This window comes from Pollicipes pollicipes, unplaced genomic scaffold (genome assembly GCF_011947565.3).
Source record: "Pollicipes pollicipes isolate AB1234 unplaced genomic scaffold, Ppol_2.1 Scaffold_5724;HRSCAF=6776_pilon_pilon_pilon, whole genome shotgun sequence".
Classification (NCBI taxonomy): Eukaryota; Metazoa; Arthropoda; class Thecostraca; order Pollicipedomorpha; family Pollicipedidae; genus Pollicipes; species Pollicipes pollicipes.
Window position 1 is genome coordinate 21,088,457 of NW_023596746.1, and position 16,275 is coordinate 21,104,731.

General features: G+C 53.4%; 1 protein-coding gene across 1 annotated transcript; it reads right to left on the minus strand.

Moving 5' to 3' along the window:
- Positions 1-3,343: 3,343 nt before the first annotated feature.
- Positions 3,344-16,275, minus strand: LOC119102798 (peptidylglycine alpha-hydroxylating monooxygenase-like). Its single transcript, XM_037226250.1, has 9 exons — positions 16,252-16,275; positions 12,576-12,633; positions 9,743-9,900; positions 7,346-7,478; positions 7,131-7,182; positions 6,693-6,838; positions 5,342-5,481; positions 4,337-4,386; positions 3,344-3,587 (listed from the first exon to the last, which is right to left on the minus strand). The coding sequence occupies exons 1-9, from the start codon at positions 16,273-16,275 to the stop codon at positions 3,344-3,346; spliced, it is 1,005 nt and encodes a 334-aa protein (XP_037082145.1).

The following is a 16,275-nucleotide window of genomic DNA, read 5'->3' on the forward strand; positions in this document are numbered from 1 at the left end:
GGGCAGCAAATCCTGAGATATCCAGGGCATAGAGACATGCTCCCAATAACAAGAGAGGCAATCTCGGGAAGGAACACCCGCTATGATGACACGCTGCAGATATTTTGCTGCGGCACAAGGCTGCGAAAATCAAACGAACCATATATCGCAACTCTCATAAACATGAATATCATTGCATCTACGTGGGGGGTAAGCCCTCCACCACATTCACCGCTGCATCCGTAAAGACGTTCAATGAATGTTAAAAGGTTACCAGGGGTGGTAAAAGTGATGACGCCGGCCAAATTTTTGGAGGAAAAATTGTCGCCAGTAGCGCAAAGCGATACCCTATGACAGAATGGTCATTCAGTACATGTCCTGCAGCGTCATCAGTAATCAGCCCATCACCGAAAATCTCTTTCATCACTGCAATTTTCAACATCATGCACATAACTGAGACGTTCAGTCATACACTGCCCTTGAACGAATGTCAGGATAACTGCTGGTGTTAAGAAAGCAGGTGCACCTGCTCTAAGCTAATGAGGTAGCCCAATCGCGGCAGAGATTTTCTTCCACCCTCGAGACTTGCCGGGGCCTCACGTTTAAACTCGATCTTTGGCAGGATTTACTTTCGACCGCAAAAAAACAGTGAAGGACCTAGATAGCCAGGACAGCAGAATGCATGGCAGATTTTAAACCAGTAGCGAGCGGCAATGGGAATGGCGTCAATTATGCGGGCCGCCACGAGGCCATGTCCCATACGAAAATCACGTGCGTGCTTTGAGCCCCATCTCAGCCGTCATTAAACTATCCACCGTACCTTAAGCGTGTTCCAAGCCTGGCGCGGCATGTTTTGACTGGTGGGGAGCCTTTGGCCGTATCCCAACTAAATTGTATCGAAATTTTTCATTAACTTCACATCAGGCAGATAGCTCTTTCCGAACAAGTCACTCACCATGACGGGAGGGGGAGGGTAGGTGATGCGACCCCCCCCCCCACCCCCCTACGGTTTTCTGAGGATACCAATGCGGCATACTGTGCAGTCCTGCTTAAATCTTTGGTAGCCTCTGTGGTATCCATTGTGCGCGTGTTGACACCAAAACAGCACCCCAATCAATTCTGATTTCAGAGAAGTTATGTCTTTTTACGACCACTGCAAGACGATTCAAGGCCGGCGGGTGCGGTGGGTGGCAAGCGACGATCCTGCGGACCGCGCGCGGAGGGTTGGCAATGTCACATGAACAAAACTCTTCGTTATAAATATAGGCTCCAAACAGATAAAACTAGATGCTATTGTGCTCATAATCAAAACAGGGACACACCTCTTTATGGTCTATATCACTGTACTGCATGGTTTATTTTCTGTGAACATGCAAAGCTGATGTTTGGTTTTCAAGAACATTTGACTTACAACTTGGTCTAGTGGGGGTCAGTCAACAACATGAGACTTCTTACCAATCACGGAATCTCGCTTAAGACAGTTTGCTGCTTGATTGTTTTGTTTTCGAGGCTTTACCTTCCTTAGTTTGCAAACGTCAGGAAATCCTCCCCCCGCCCTTCACAAGTTCGTGTCACAAAAAGCGGCGAATCAGGGTACGGGTTAAAATTGTTGGCAGCCATCCTCTTTTATTTATGTCATATATGCTGGTGTAAAAATCTGCATTTCTGATCATGAAAACATCAACTTCTACAGCAGAATGACACATTCTATCGCCAAAATATAAACATTGGTAGAAATTCAACCAGCAAGCCAAAATTGCCCTATGCATGCGAGTAGGATGGAAATGAAAGGTTATTTTGAGACTGACAGATGTCTTCCTTTCCAACAGTTTGACCATCGAGCGCAACGACAGTTAATGCTTTCGCGACCGGGCCTCTCCGGCAGTTGAAGGTTGGATTTATTCGTCGTCATCCTTAGATAGGGAGGCAGCTCTGTGCGCGCATCTTGACCTGCCATCCTGCAGACTGGTTGACAATCCAGCAGCTCTTGTTCACTGAAATATTCACTCAACGCTGCGATGCAACTCCACTTAATTCACGGCAGTACAGAAAATTGTGCTGGTTGGGTAGTCTCAGCCGCAACACCGCTTAGCCACGCACACGCAATGATGATGCCAGCTATCTTCCTACCAGAACGTCTCAAAACTTTTAAGAAAGAGTTGGTGATTTATCTGACGCAAACGTGACAAAAACAGCCCCTATATCCTGGCTGCGTCCCCGTTGATAAGCATGCATTGCTAACAGAGGGCTTGCTTGCCTGTATATAGTCATCGTTGGACAATTATTGCATTAAATGGTCATCAAAGCCCACCTTTCTCCACACGACACCGGTGCAAACAATAATTCTGACCCCCTCAGCCGATCCACGTCGAGGCTCCACCGATCCATGGCCTGGTATTATTCCAGAAGCTAGATGAAATGAGGGCATCGGACACATTTCTATAAGCATGAAGACACATTTCTATAAACGGGTTTGTGTATTATTACAAAGTTTTCCTTAGTTTGATAAGCGTGTTTTGCTTAGTAAATGCCAGTGGGATTGTGTGCCATTGCAAACAGTCGCTTCCTTATCAACGGTATGGCATGTTCTAAAGCCTCTTAAGAAAACAGTTCAAAAGCGTTTTCAAAACTTTAGACCAAGAAAGCTCTATGATGTCGCTTAACCAGTACCTCCTCATATAAGGGAGGTCGATGACTTGGCATAAGACCTTTGCACTTAGTCAGTTACAGACTTCCAGCGCCTTGATGTCGTCACACCTCAGCGAGAATGGCAGGGACTGGCTTACACTACATTTGTCTCATGTTATTCATGCCTCACAAGCAGATCTATGCGGTGCATCGCTGCCATTTCCACACGTTAAAAGGAAACGCGGCGTTGTTTTCGACTGTGCTTGGCTCACGTGCTTAACACACGTGATGCTATCCGTCTGACATGTGATTACGGCGGCCCACAAGGAGAACCAATGTACAGCCTATTCCTGAAACTTAAGTCACATTTAGCTTAAGCTTAAATGGCCCTCCACTTGTATATAATGAAGCACTGTGAAAAGCTGCGAATATGACTGGCATACTTCACGGCATGGGCAAGCTCACTCCAATTCGTAACGTCAAGAAATGCTTGCGACCAGTTCAAGAGCTCTGGCTGTTCACTCAGCTTTGTGATACCAAGCACGTGTTCGTTGCCAATTAACCCAGAAATCGCAAGGGCAGCAAAGTATCAAAACTGAGACACCGGACTCTCATCCCTGTCAGTTAAAATGTCACGATCTCCACTCAGGTTCTGGCCGCAGGCCAAGCCTCCGTCGTGCGTCACTCGGCCGCAGAAAACACAATTCGCCCATATCGAACACCCGCAGCCAAGCGGCTAGTCGTTGCGCATGCGGCCGAACAGGTAGGAGCGGAGCTCCTCGCCGTCGATGGTCGAGGCACGGTTCTCGTCGGGGATCTGCGAGAGCCACGGGTAGGAGAAGAGCCGTAGCAGCCCCATTGGCAGCCGGTGCCAGTAGGAGAAGGGCGGCCCCCAGCTGAAGCAGCTGCTGCGCGCCAGTGGCGTGCCCTCCGTCCAGTACATCATGTAGAAGTTGCACATCTCGTCTCGCGCCGTCGCCCTGCGGCACGTGGCGGAGTGTGAGCTGTGCGAGCAGTGTGAGCCGTGTGAGTCGTGAGAGTGTGAGCCGTGTGAGTGTGAGCCGTGTACGTGTGAGCCGTGTGAGCCGTGTGAGCCGTAGTGAGCGTGAGCCGTGGTGAGTGTTGAGCCCACGTGCGCCATGTTGAGTGGTGAGCCCCGCGTGAGTGGGAGCACGTGTGAGCCGTATGAGTGTGAGCCGTGTGAGTGTGAACCGTGTGAGCCGTTTGAGTGTGAGCCGTGTGAGCCGTGTGAGTGTGAGCCGCCTGAGTGTGAGCCGCCTGAGTGTGAGCCATGTGAGCCGTTTGAGTGCAAGCCGCGTGAGGTGTGAGCCGTATGAACCGTGTGGAGTGTGGCAGTGCCGGGCGGGCGGAGGTGACGTGACGCCGGCCACCGATGAGGGCGGCCCGAATGCCGGTCCAGCCTGATCGGATGCCGGTCCAGCCTGATCGGATGCCGGTACAGCCCGGTCGTAGGTGTGATCAACGCCATGGCTACGCTCGACGCACGCCTGTTGCAGAATCTTACAAAACTATTTTTAGTGGCTTTCCAATCCCCGCACCAGCTCAGCTCACTCCTCGCATCACGGGTTTTGGGTCCAGATGTGTACCCCGTCTAGCAGATCTTACGCAGTATTTTTGCTGGACGATATGCTGTTCATCTCAAACCGCCTCGCCGGAAGACATTCAACATTTGCAGGCTAGGCTACATGCGGCTTTTGGACGGACTCACCCGACTTTGGTGACGCGGGCGCGGTGGCTGCTCATGGTACACCTGGCGGCCTGAAAATGTGAAATCACGGAGATCAGTGAACGTAACATCTCGCTGAGATGGCGAACTCACGGAGCTGCCTACCGCGCCACACACCACGGCTGGCGTACGACAAGCGACAGGTCGGCCCGTAGACAGGTCACTTGTGGGGCGGGTGCACGACGGGTCGGCCGGTAGACAGGGCGCCTGTGAGGGCGAGTGCACGACGGGTCGGCCGGTAGACAGGCCACTTGTGGGGCGGGGCGCTCGCAGCCGTTACGTTCCCTTTACATGTGCTATGATTTTCGCAACACACTGCTTGCTGAGCCACACTCATTGGCGCAGAAGCTATTCGTAGAACAGGGAGCCCAAGCTATACCCAAAATAAAATCACTCCAAACATTTAAGCCCCCCACTTAAAGATCTTAACAAGGTTTACGAACCAGCTGTTTTACACTTCAACTTGCATATTACTGTAATGATAAAGGGCCAGACAGACGTGATTGGTAGGAGCAATAAAGACCTCAGGGGCCATCCACAAATCACGTTACTTGTGGGGGTTGAGGCCTGTTTAAATGGAGCGTAACTGAAACGCAGCTTTGGATGCAGACATTTTGTTTATCGCAACGTCACGCTCAGTTGTGACTGTAAGTCATGCAAAATCTCTAAAGATACCGAAAGGCTTCCTTTCATGGCACGCCACATCACCGCTATTGTTTCGTATTCTAGCTCGCTTAAAGGCAAAACAAACGTTATTGCTACGCAACGTCACCGCGGAGCGGACGTTACCCCGCTCCCTCGCTCTCCTTGCTCTTCCAAGCCTCTCTCCCCGCCGCCGTGGGCAGACGTGCCACGTTACCCCTCCCTCGCTCTCCCTACATGTCCAAGCCTCTCTCCCCGCCGCCGTGGGCAGACGTACCACGTTCCCCCTCCCTCGCTCTCCCTGCATTTCCAAGCCTCTCTCCCCGCCGCCGTGGGCACACGTACCACGACATCACCGCGGCTCAGCGTGACGTTGTCCAGCACCGGGTAGAACATCTGCGGTAGCTGCGGGTTCATCTTGCCAATCAACGTCCACTGGTACTGGCCGCCGGCGTAGCGGACACGCCAGCCGGACACCACCTCGCCTGCCGACAGCGGCCCGTCCCCACGTCACGGTCCAGCTACGGCCTGAGAGAGTTAGGAGCGCGCGGTGTTGACGGCGGGCACGAGGCACACGTGGCGGCTGGTGTGATGCGCCGACCACCCTTCCAGCTGCTCGGAGCGCTAACGGGCCGCGCTGGTGCGCCGATTCCGCTCAGGCGCTCGCAAACAAAGCTGCCCTGGCGCGAGCTGACTGGAGAGCAGTGTGCTCAGTCCTGGCCGGGCCGCCGGGAGTGATAGCTAACAGGATAGCAGTGTTCTCAGTCCTGACCGGCCGCCGGGAGTGATAGCTGACTGGAGAGCAGTGCACTCAGTCCTGACCGGCCGCCGGGAGTGATAGCTGACTGGAGAGCAGTGTGCTCAGTCCTGGCCGGCCGCCGGGAGTGATAGCTGACAGATAGCAGTGTACTCAGTCCTGGCCGGCCGCCGGGAGTGATAGCTGACTGGAGAGCAGTGTACTCAGTCCTGGCCGGCCCCGGGAGTGATAGCTGACTGGAGAGCAGTGTGCTCAGTCCTGGCCGGCCGCCGGGAGTGATAGCTGACAGGATAGCAGTGTGCTCAGTCCTGGCCGGCCGCCGGGGGTGATAGCTGACTGGAGAGCAGTGTCTCAGTCCTGGCCGGCCGCCGGAGTGATAGCTGACTGGAGAGAGTGTGCTCAGTCCTGGCCGGCCGCCGGGTGATAGCTGACAGGATAGCAGTGTGCTCAGTCCTGGCCGGCCGCCGGGGTGATAGCTGACTGGATAGCAGTGTACCAGTCCTGGCCGGCCGCCGGGAGTGATAGCTGACTGGAGAGCAGTGTGCTCAGTCCTGGCCGGCCGCCGGGAGTGGTAGCTGACAGGATAGCAGTGTACTCAGTCCTGGCCGGCCGCCGGGTGATAGCTGACTGGAGAGCATGTACTCAGTCCTGGCCGGCCGCCGGGAGTGATAGCTGACTGGAGAGCAGTGTATTCAGTCCTGGCGGCCGCCGGGAGTGATAGCAAGAACGTCACATAGTATGTTCCCGAGCAAACCATACTATAGAAAAAGAGGGAAACCAAAACCAAGTTACGCATGATTCTGTGTGCACGCACAGTTTAACGCATTGCTCCATCCGGCTGGACAGGTGCATACAAGCGTGTTCTCGTCAAGCCCTCGAGCAGGGAGCACGTGGTCCGTCACCAGCAGCCGGACGGCCAGCGGCGCGGCTCGCACGTACCTAGCGCGTGCGTGTGCGTGCGGAAGGCGAATGGGTGGATGAGCTTGTCCTCGGCGATGTCGCAGGCGGTCTCCATGTGCGCCTGCGAGTACGGGAAGATGTAGCCGCCAGTGCCCATCAGAAGGACGCCTGCCGACTTGGGCTGCCTGTGGGAGCGATGCTTGAGAACAGGCGGATGGCCAGCTGGCAAAGCAGAACGCTTCACTGGACTTCAGCTGCGGCTTGGAAGAAGTAATTAGGCTACGGGCAGCGGCAAGCACGTTGCGGTTGTGGTCGAGGCCAACGAACTATGTGCTTGTATTGCTCAGTCATTTCCGGTGCCTTTGCCTTTGGGAACCCATGCGCAAAAGTCATCTCCGAGGCACCCTAAGGGTGAGCTGAAGCATACGTGCGAATGAATGATATCTTCAGAAGTTGATTGTTTCTTGCGATACGTACGGAGTTTCGGTGTATGTGAGGAACACGCCAGAGTCGTCTTTTGTTTTTCCATCTGCAAATCAAAGAAAAGGCTAGATAGAAAAGGCTGATACAAAATAGAGGCTTATTTCAGTACCGTGCCTGACCATTGCCAACAGCTCATGTTATGAAGTTTGTGCACGACCATAGACGGATTTCGTATGGAGAATAGGAATTGCTTGTTGCACGACACTTGCCTTTGAATAATGACACGTCCGCGTAATGAACTTGCAAGGTGAGATATTTCACATCTGTATTCTTCCCAAGGTGGAATGCAACACCTTTCGGCAGCACGAGCTTGGGTGCGTTCTTCGCCCACGCGTAGATCACCTGTGACAACAGTAAACCGATGCGAGCGAAACCATGCGCGCAACACATCGGTCGCACAGCGCCAACTCGAAGACAATGAAAGCAGCTATATGCCATTTTACGCTGTGACCTTTCAGTGGGAGCAGCCAGTTCAAATCGGGAAAAGAGACTGAAGTCCAATCCAAATGCGTGCAAAGAATGGTTATCAACTGCATTTGTGATGGTTGGGCGGGCCCCCCAATCGCGATCGAGAGTGAAGTGCAGTGTGCTGTGGCCGTGGGACCGTCTGTCCGCGGTTCGGTTCAGCGACAAGTGGCGGAGGAGCCTTTGCTTCCTTTTGCATTTACGACGACGATGTATAGAAAGAACTTACATATTCTACGTTCGATTCCATTCTCATTCACTTCCACCACTGTGCACAATTTATCAAGTCAGTTTACTTGAGCGGCCCTGCTGATACGAAGACAAGAATTAGCTTGGCATTGGTCTGAATTCCCACAGAAAAATGTAAATGTCCCGCAACTGGACCTTATCCCCATTAGATTACCGGTCTGTACAGATCATCTTAATCTGCATAGCGCATTAATCAACGGACGAAAGTGCGCGGCACTGCTGAGGACGGGAAAGTGATGGGTCAGATGTGTTTCCACCTGAAGGAATTCCCACACCACAAAGACCGTAGAAATAAGGTCACGAATTCGGAAGATTCAGCAACAATGCATTACGCTGTCGTGGAATATACTTGCTGCCAAAAGACCTAAATCGCACCGACAGCCCTGTACTTTAGGACGATAGATGAGTAATAGGCTGCATTAACCAGTCAACCATGGTTTGGCAGCTGGTATGCAAACATCGTTTTGCAGCTACAGCGAGTATCAAGTGGAGCACAAGGCATGTCTGTCCACAAAGGTGATAATGACTTGTGAAATACGCCCATATGAGGAATCACGTCCTTGTCAAACGTAATCTTACAATAATTTCAAGGTTCTAAAACCAAGGTGAAGAAACAAGGGCCGACAGATGTTCAAAGACTCAGTTTTCAGACAGACAGCCAGATGACCATCTGCGGACATTCGTGATCATTCCGGTGCACCTGTCCATGATCCCTGGGATTTTGGCGACTTGCGCGTCCGAGCAGCACAGAACGGCCTACATCACGCTACGTGTCAGCTTGGGTAGAGCGCGGCTGGGACGGTGATACAGCGTGGTGACGCTGGTGTGGTCAGGCCGGTCAGCCGTAGAGGCGCTGCGGCGCCGTGTATTGTGGCCGGCACCCAAAACCTTAGTTTCTACCTTGATGTGATGCCACCTCAATTATAGGGACACTTGTGCTTTCAGTCATAGTTCCGACGCGTCCAATTTGGTCGGTGATATCAGTTTTCTCGAAATCCTCCAGAATGACCAATAATTTTGATTTGGTGTAGCCGGCACTATGACCTGTCTTGCCTGGCACCCATGTGTCAGAGCACCCGTGACTTGTCTCGCCTAGCACACACGTGCCGGAACACCTGTGACCTGTCCAGTCTGGTGCACATGTGTCGGAACACCATGACCTGCCCCGCCTGGTACATATTTGTCAATATGTCAGATCACCCGTCACCTGCTCTGCCTGGCGCATGCGTGTCAGAGCACCCGTGACCTGTCCTGCCTGGCGTATACGTGTAGGAGCACCTGTGACCTGTCCTGACTGCATACACGTGCCAGAGCACCCATAACCTATCCTGCCCGGTGTGCACATGCCGGACAACCCATCGATAAGCATCGGTCGTCGTGTAAGCCGTGCGAGGTCGCTTATTTGGGGATTAGTGCCGCGTCGGCGACCTCCGGTATAAAGTCTGCCGAGAACTGGCACCGTTAGCTCAGCAGCGTGAGGCGCGCTATGGTCTATGAGCGCGGTTCGTGCTAATTCCGGTGCTCTGTGACCTGTGACGAATCTAATCAACGGTTGGAGGTCCCATATTCGTCTGTGATTTACAAGTTGTGATTTGTGAGTTATGGCTGATGTCAACAGCGGGTGATTTTGCGATGAAATGTCACTCTTAGTATGTTGTTTTAATTCGTGCGAAGGCTCTGGACGATTCGTGTGAGGGCTCTGTGATCCGAGACTGTCCTGTGGCCTGTGACTCGAGACTGACCTGTAACCTGTGATCCGAGACTGTCCTGTGACCTGTGACTCGAGACTGACCTGTGACCTGTGACCCGAGACTGATCTGTGATCTGTGACCCGAGACTGATCTGTGACCTGTGCCCCCAGCCTGACTCGTGCCCTGTGACGTGAGACTGACCTGTGATCGGCCGCGGCAGACAGGGCCGGTCCTCTTGGCAGGGTCACGGTTGGCCATGTCCCCGCAGTTCCAGACGGCCTCCGTCAGGCCGGGCAGCTCGCAGCCGTACAACAGCATGTGGTGAGCCGTCTCCATTGTCGCGTTTGGCTCGAAGCTCACTGCCGAGACGAGGTGCTGGTTACTACTGCTCTGTCGAGACGAGGTGATGGTCACTACCTCTCTGTCGAGACGAGGTGATGACGACTGACCTGACCTCAATGCCGAGACGAGGTGCTGGTCACTGCCGCTCCGTCGAGACGAGGTGCTGGTCACTACCTCTCTGTCGAGATTAGGTGAGGGTGACTGACCTGACCTCAATGCCGAGACGAGATGCTGGTCACTGGCCTGACCTTACTGCCGAGACGAGGTGCTCGTCGCTCACCTGACCCCACTACCGAGACGAGGTGTTGGTCACTGACCTGACCTCACTACCGAGACGAGGCGTTGGTCACTGACCTGACCCCACTTTCGGGACGAGATGTTGGTCACTGACCTGACACACAGTTCACGGGAGCGACACACTCGCGTCAGGTGACCCACTTGCACTGTTGATGAGACGTGCAAGGCTGTGACGAGTTATAACGAGGAGTGATGGTGCGTTACGTTCTGAAAAGCCGCAAGAAAACACCGCGCACAAACAGCTGCAGATCTGGCGCCAAGTGATGGAATCATGCGAAACTGCGCCTCCGGTCTAGTTTGCTGTGGTCAGACTGAGACTCTGTAGGCCATCGCGGACTGCTGCGGGTCTACGGAACCGAGGAGAGACTGGTGGCACTACGGCCATGCGGGGTCGCCTCTGACGCAGAATCTTCCCCGCAACGGGAACCTGATCCAGCACTGTGAGAGTGCTCGGGGAGTGTGTGTGTGTGTGGGGGGGGGGGGGGGGGGCTAGTCCGGCATTGAGGGCGAGTCATGACTAATGCTTGCAGCATGTCCCCGGTGAAACGAAATGGTGCAGGGATGCAGCATGATGTATGTCCTGGTATGCGGGTGGATGTGCCGCTAGTCTGAATTGCCTGATTTGAATGTGTCAAGGTAGCAGGGACCCGAAGAGTGTCAGGATAGCTAGTGTGGGCCCGAATGCACCATCCTGCCCCTCCACTGAGACCGAGGAATGAAAGTAGACATGCGAAAACAGAGGGAGAAGTCTTGTCGCGTTGCAGCGTAAACAAGATTACCGCTGCAATAATTCCAAAGCAGTCACTGTCTGGAACCGGAGATCAGATGCTGCTGCAGCTTAGGTGAGAGCCAAGCCAGAATGAATAATAATAAATAGATACGCGGGATCAAGGACCCACATTTGCCTCTCCTTCGGTGGCGGCAGCAAACATGGTGCGTAACATTCGCTTTTAGAACAATTGTTACGGTGCATGACCTGCACTCAAATGAGCTGCAAAACTAAATCTACCACTAGGTTTTTCCTCCTATGATATTTTTATTCCAATCCAAGCATTGCCATCCTGAATTCGTGACCCACTTCCACTAGGGAGTCCTCAGTGTTATTATGGCCCCGCCGGCTCCAGTCGGCGGTCTCTTCTGCACGCCTCCGGTTGTGGCCGGTGCCGTTCTCTTCTGCACGCCTTTGACCCACGTTCGCCGGCCGTGTTTCGCCACTCTCCGCGCCGTGCGGTGCCGCTGAGGCGGGACCACGAGTCGCCGGCGCGCATCGGAGCGGCGCGGATCGCGACCCGGCGGCGGCTCCGGCCGGTGCCGCGGCGCCGCCTGCGTGCGCCATGACTGGCAGGGTGGCGGCCGGCTAACGGTGGCGGCGGGCGTCGTCCGCCCGTGACGGGGCTGCCGTGCCGCGCCGGCCTCCCCAGCCGGTCACCGACCGCAGGACGGACTGTGTGACCGCGTCACCCTCCCGCTCCTCCGATGGAGGTCTCGGGGCCGTGCCGCGCCGGCCTCCCCAGCCGGTCACCGACCGCAGGACGGACTGTGTGCCCGCGTCACCCTCCCGCTCCTCCGATGGAGGTCTCGGGGCCGTGCCGCGCCGGCCTCCCCAGCCGGTCACCGACCGCAGCACGGACTGTGTGACCGCGTCACCCTCTCGCTCCTCCGGTGGAGGTCTCGGGGCCGCGCCAGAGACCCCGCCGACCTCCGTCGGTCACCGACCGCAGGACTGACTGTGTGCCCGCGTCACTCTCCCGCACCTCCGATGGAGGTCTCGGGGCCGCGCCAGAGACCCCGCCGACCTCCGTCGGTCACCGACCGCAGGACGGACTGTGTGCCCGCGTCACTCTCCCGCATCTCCGATGGAGGTCTCGGGGCCGCGCCAGAGACCCCGCCGACCTCTGTCGGTCACCGACCGCAGGACGGACTGTGTCTCCGCGTCACTCTCTCGCACCTCCGATGGAGGTCTCGGGGCCGCGCCAGTGATCCCGCCGACCTCTGTCGGTCAACGACCTCAGGACTGACTGTGCTCCCCTCTCGCGTCCCGAGCTCAGGAACACACTAGCAGATGAGGAACGGAATGACGCTGGGCGTATTCAGTGTCAAACGCGACGAATAACTGGACAGCGCAAAGGAGACAACGCCATCCCACCGCACAGCTAATGTTACAATCACATGCTGTTCCACATTCGCGCGATCCTAACCCATACCGATTCTTATCATCAGCACTATCCTCCTCATCGGTGGCCTAAAGTGAAAAGGATCCAGACATGCGGGTCTCCAGGGTAACACATCCATTGTAACACGTGACTAGCAATTAGACAGCGCTAGGGAGATCACGACGCGCTATCGCACCAATATTTTACCGTCATCGACCGTCCCATGCATACACCGCCCTTACCAACATACAGATCCTTATCCTCCTCCAGCTTCAGCGAGGTGCAGAAGTACGTCTCCGGCTGTAAACAACGGGTGGGGGCGTAAGCGTCGCGTGGCGGAGCGGGCTTCGGCTCATGCTCCGCTTCCTGATCGTCACGTCACGCTGTCACGCTGTCACGCATCGAGCACGCCAACACCGGGCTTGAATCGGCTCAGCTGGATGCGGCAAGGGTTGATCCAACGGACCACGAGGATCCGGCCCGGACCGGTGGCACGGGATCCGTTCTCGGACAGTATCCGGCACTCGGCAGTCCGGTGCGGATAGGGCGGACGGTGTTCGATATACTTCCACGCATAGGTACCGCAGGACCGGTCCACGGTCAGAGGACAGGAGCCCTGGGACTGTTCCACAGAATCAGGTGTCAGAGGGCAGGAAACCTGTGACGACTTGTCCACAGAATCCGGTGTCAGGGGACAGGAGTCCTGTGACTTGTACACAGAATCAGGTGTCAGGGAGCAGAGGCCCCGAGACCAGTCCGCCGAGTTAGGTGCCACAGGGCAGAGACCCAGAGGCCAGTCCGCCGAGTTAGGTGCCCAGAGGCCAGTCCGCCGAGTTAGGTGCCACAGGGCAGAGACCCAGAGGCCAGTCCGCCGAGTTAGGTGTCAGAGGGCAAAGACCCCGGGACCAGTCCACCGAATCAGCCGGAAGTTTTCTCCTGTGTTTGAGCCCGCCGTTGCAGGGCGGTCCGCACCTAAGGAAACTGTAGACAGGTTGAGACCACGACAACCGTAGCGCAGCAAGAGGTTCCATAGCAACGGGTCGATGGTTACGGGTAACGAGATACGGTTCTTATGCTGAAAATAACCTACCTACAGGTATGCCAGAAGATAATGGTTAAAATCATCATCAAACGATCGTTGGTATATATATATATATATATATATATATATATATATATATATATATATATATATATATATATATATATATGTTATTGGTATATATATGTACATATATATCACGCGAAAAATTTGCGGTGTAGGTAATTGGCCACAGATGAACAAGGCTCTTGGGCTGCACTATGTGATGGTTGGTTAGTAACTATTCTAGTGTGAGACGCAGATTAGAGCCGACGCCCTATATCCAACAACATCAAAATCCGCGATCGACACTTCCTAAGTTGCTGCAGACCGACTGTTTCTACAGCCTCCCTGACATGGTATTTCTTTCGCACCATAGTCGGTGAGAATTCACCGCAAACCGATAGCGCGCAATGATATAGCACATTTTCAAGTTCCTGTCTCGAAACCCCTGTTGTATCGTTGGTGTGGTGGTAAGCATGTGCAACAAATTTTGTTTCGCTGAAGATGTCTCACGCCACTGTGTTGTACTGTTTTCCAGTACTCGTGGAGTTTCCAGGAATTCATGTTCCCAATGAATTAAAATTTGCCATGTTATGCGACCCTTTGGATATTTCCAGGGATTTTTAAACTTTTAAGAACAGAATTTCAAAGTTAAAAAAGTTAAAAAAAGTTAAAAAATTTTCAAAGTTAAAAAATTAGCAAAACAAGGGCGACTAATTTTCGACCTAATCGTACATGGACTAAGAAAAATTAGTTGGTCGGGATAACGGTGCCAGCTGCTATCATTTCGAATTATAAATAACATCTTTAGAAACCAAGATGGTTGAGAACAATAGTGCACAATGATTGGGATAACGCAGTGAAGAGTAAGGACAATTTAATTTACATTTAAAGAGCAAAGGCTAACAACTGTTTTCGTTGTAATGTCGCTTCTACACGCTCGCAGGACACGATCAATGCGTCTGTCAAGCCACATCACTGCTAGTAATATTGTGGCAGTTGAAATGATGTATGGCTGTTGGACGTTTTGAGCCGTTTATATTTTTCTACTTGTCTTTTGTCGTAGCTGGAAGCTTACCAATCCACGGAAAGGTATGTTCGTTGTATAGAGCAGTGCACTCACCAGGGTCAGACCATCCCACCGATCCTAACAACCGTCTTTATTCGCATAGCCAGCTAAAAATCATGCCACTGGACGGGACGATCGAGGCAAAAGTCTTCCCGACGCTTTGGGCCATAATTTACGTAAACTGCCGTGCATGGTGAGCAGGAGGTCCGAATGCCGTGCACGGTGAGCACCAGGTCCGAATGCCGTGCATGGTGAGCAGGAGGCCCGAATGCCGTGCACGGTGAGCAGGAGGCCCGAATGCCGTGCATGGTGAGCACCAGGTCCGAGTGCCGTGCATGGTGAGCAGGATGTCCGAATACCGTGTATGGTGAGCAGGAGGCTTGAATGCCGTACATGGGGAGCACCAGGTCCGAATGCCGTGCATGGTGAGCAGGAGGCCCGAATGTCGTGCATGGTGAGCAGGAGGTCTGAATGCCGTGCACGGTAAGCTGGAGGTCCGAATTACATTTCTCCTGTCGGAGCGGCTACATCAATTCGAAATTCTTGGTCATTCTAAAGGATTTCGAGAAAACTGGTATCACCAACCAAATTGGACGCGTCGGATTTATGACTGAAAGCTCAAGTGCCCCTTTCATTGAGGTGTCACACCAAGGTAGAAACTGAACTCTGTCAGAGATGACAACAATTTTAGCAAGCAAGAGTTCAGAGCGAACGTGGGCAAAGAACAAGTGGAGGCTAGCGAGTCATGACCGCCGCTTTTTCGTGTAAGTTTAGCATTAACCCTCGACGGCGTTATGTGCGTAACACACACATAACTGCATCGGGCTGATATTGCTCGCACTGAACGTCATTGCAATGGACTTTCGACCTCTTGCATCGGGCTAATATTGCTCGCACTGAGCGTCATTGCAATGGACTTTCGACCTCTTGCATCGGGCTAATATTGCTCGCACTGAACGTCGTTGCAATGGACATTTGACCAGTCAAACCAGCAGGGGAGGCGGTGTTGAATAAGCCGTGCCGCGCTGTCAAACGCCACAAGTAGCCCGCCGGCGTCCGCGGCTTATGACAAGTCAAATTAGGTCATACGGCTCGAACATTCCGTGCATAAACCCCAGTCCAGTGTCAAGGAACAAAGCCGGTACAGAAACGAAACAAATGACGTTGGATAGTTTTCGTTACCATACACCAGATATCAAGTTTTGACGCGATCCAAGATATGGCAAACCAGATAATGCAATGTCAAATATTATTCCCGTGAAGCTTTGCCCTGCCCTGCCCTGCCCTGCCCTGCCCTGAATTCTTCCTTTGCACGTGCGGCCTCGCTTGATATTATATGCCTTGGAAAAATAGAATGTTATCGTCCTAGCTGTGTTCCTAGATGTGGTCCTAGCTGCGGCATAAAGGGGCAGAGCAAATGGCACATGTCGAAACAACATAGTTTATCGAGCAATTGAACGTAAGGCTACCCAGACAACCTCGACAAAAAAGGTTTATTACCCGAGGGCTGTGATAAACAAGATCTTCGAGTTTGCGAAGGTCGTTTACAAATTGCAGAAACCTATGTGCTGAACTTTTTAGAACAAAGCGTTTGGTGAAGCTAGTGATTCACACAAAAATATCGGAACAAATATTTCTGAGATCACGCCATCGCGGGAGCATTAACGCCACACCGGTGCACGAAAAAAAGTCGAGCACGGAGTGCCTTGCCTCCACTTTCCATGACAGTCTTGTGCACATACCCCTGAGAGCCCTAATCTCTTACTTGGGGCGGTACAACGCGTGGCAT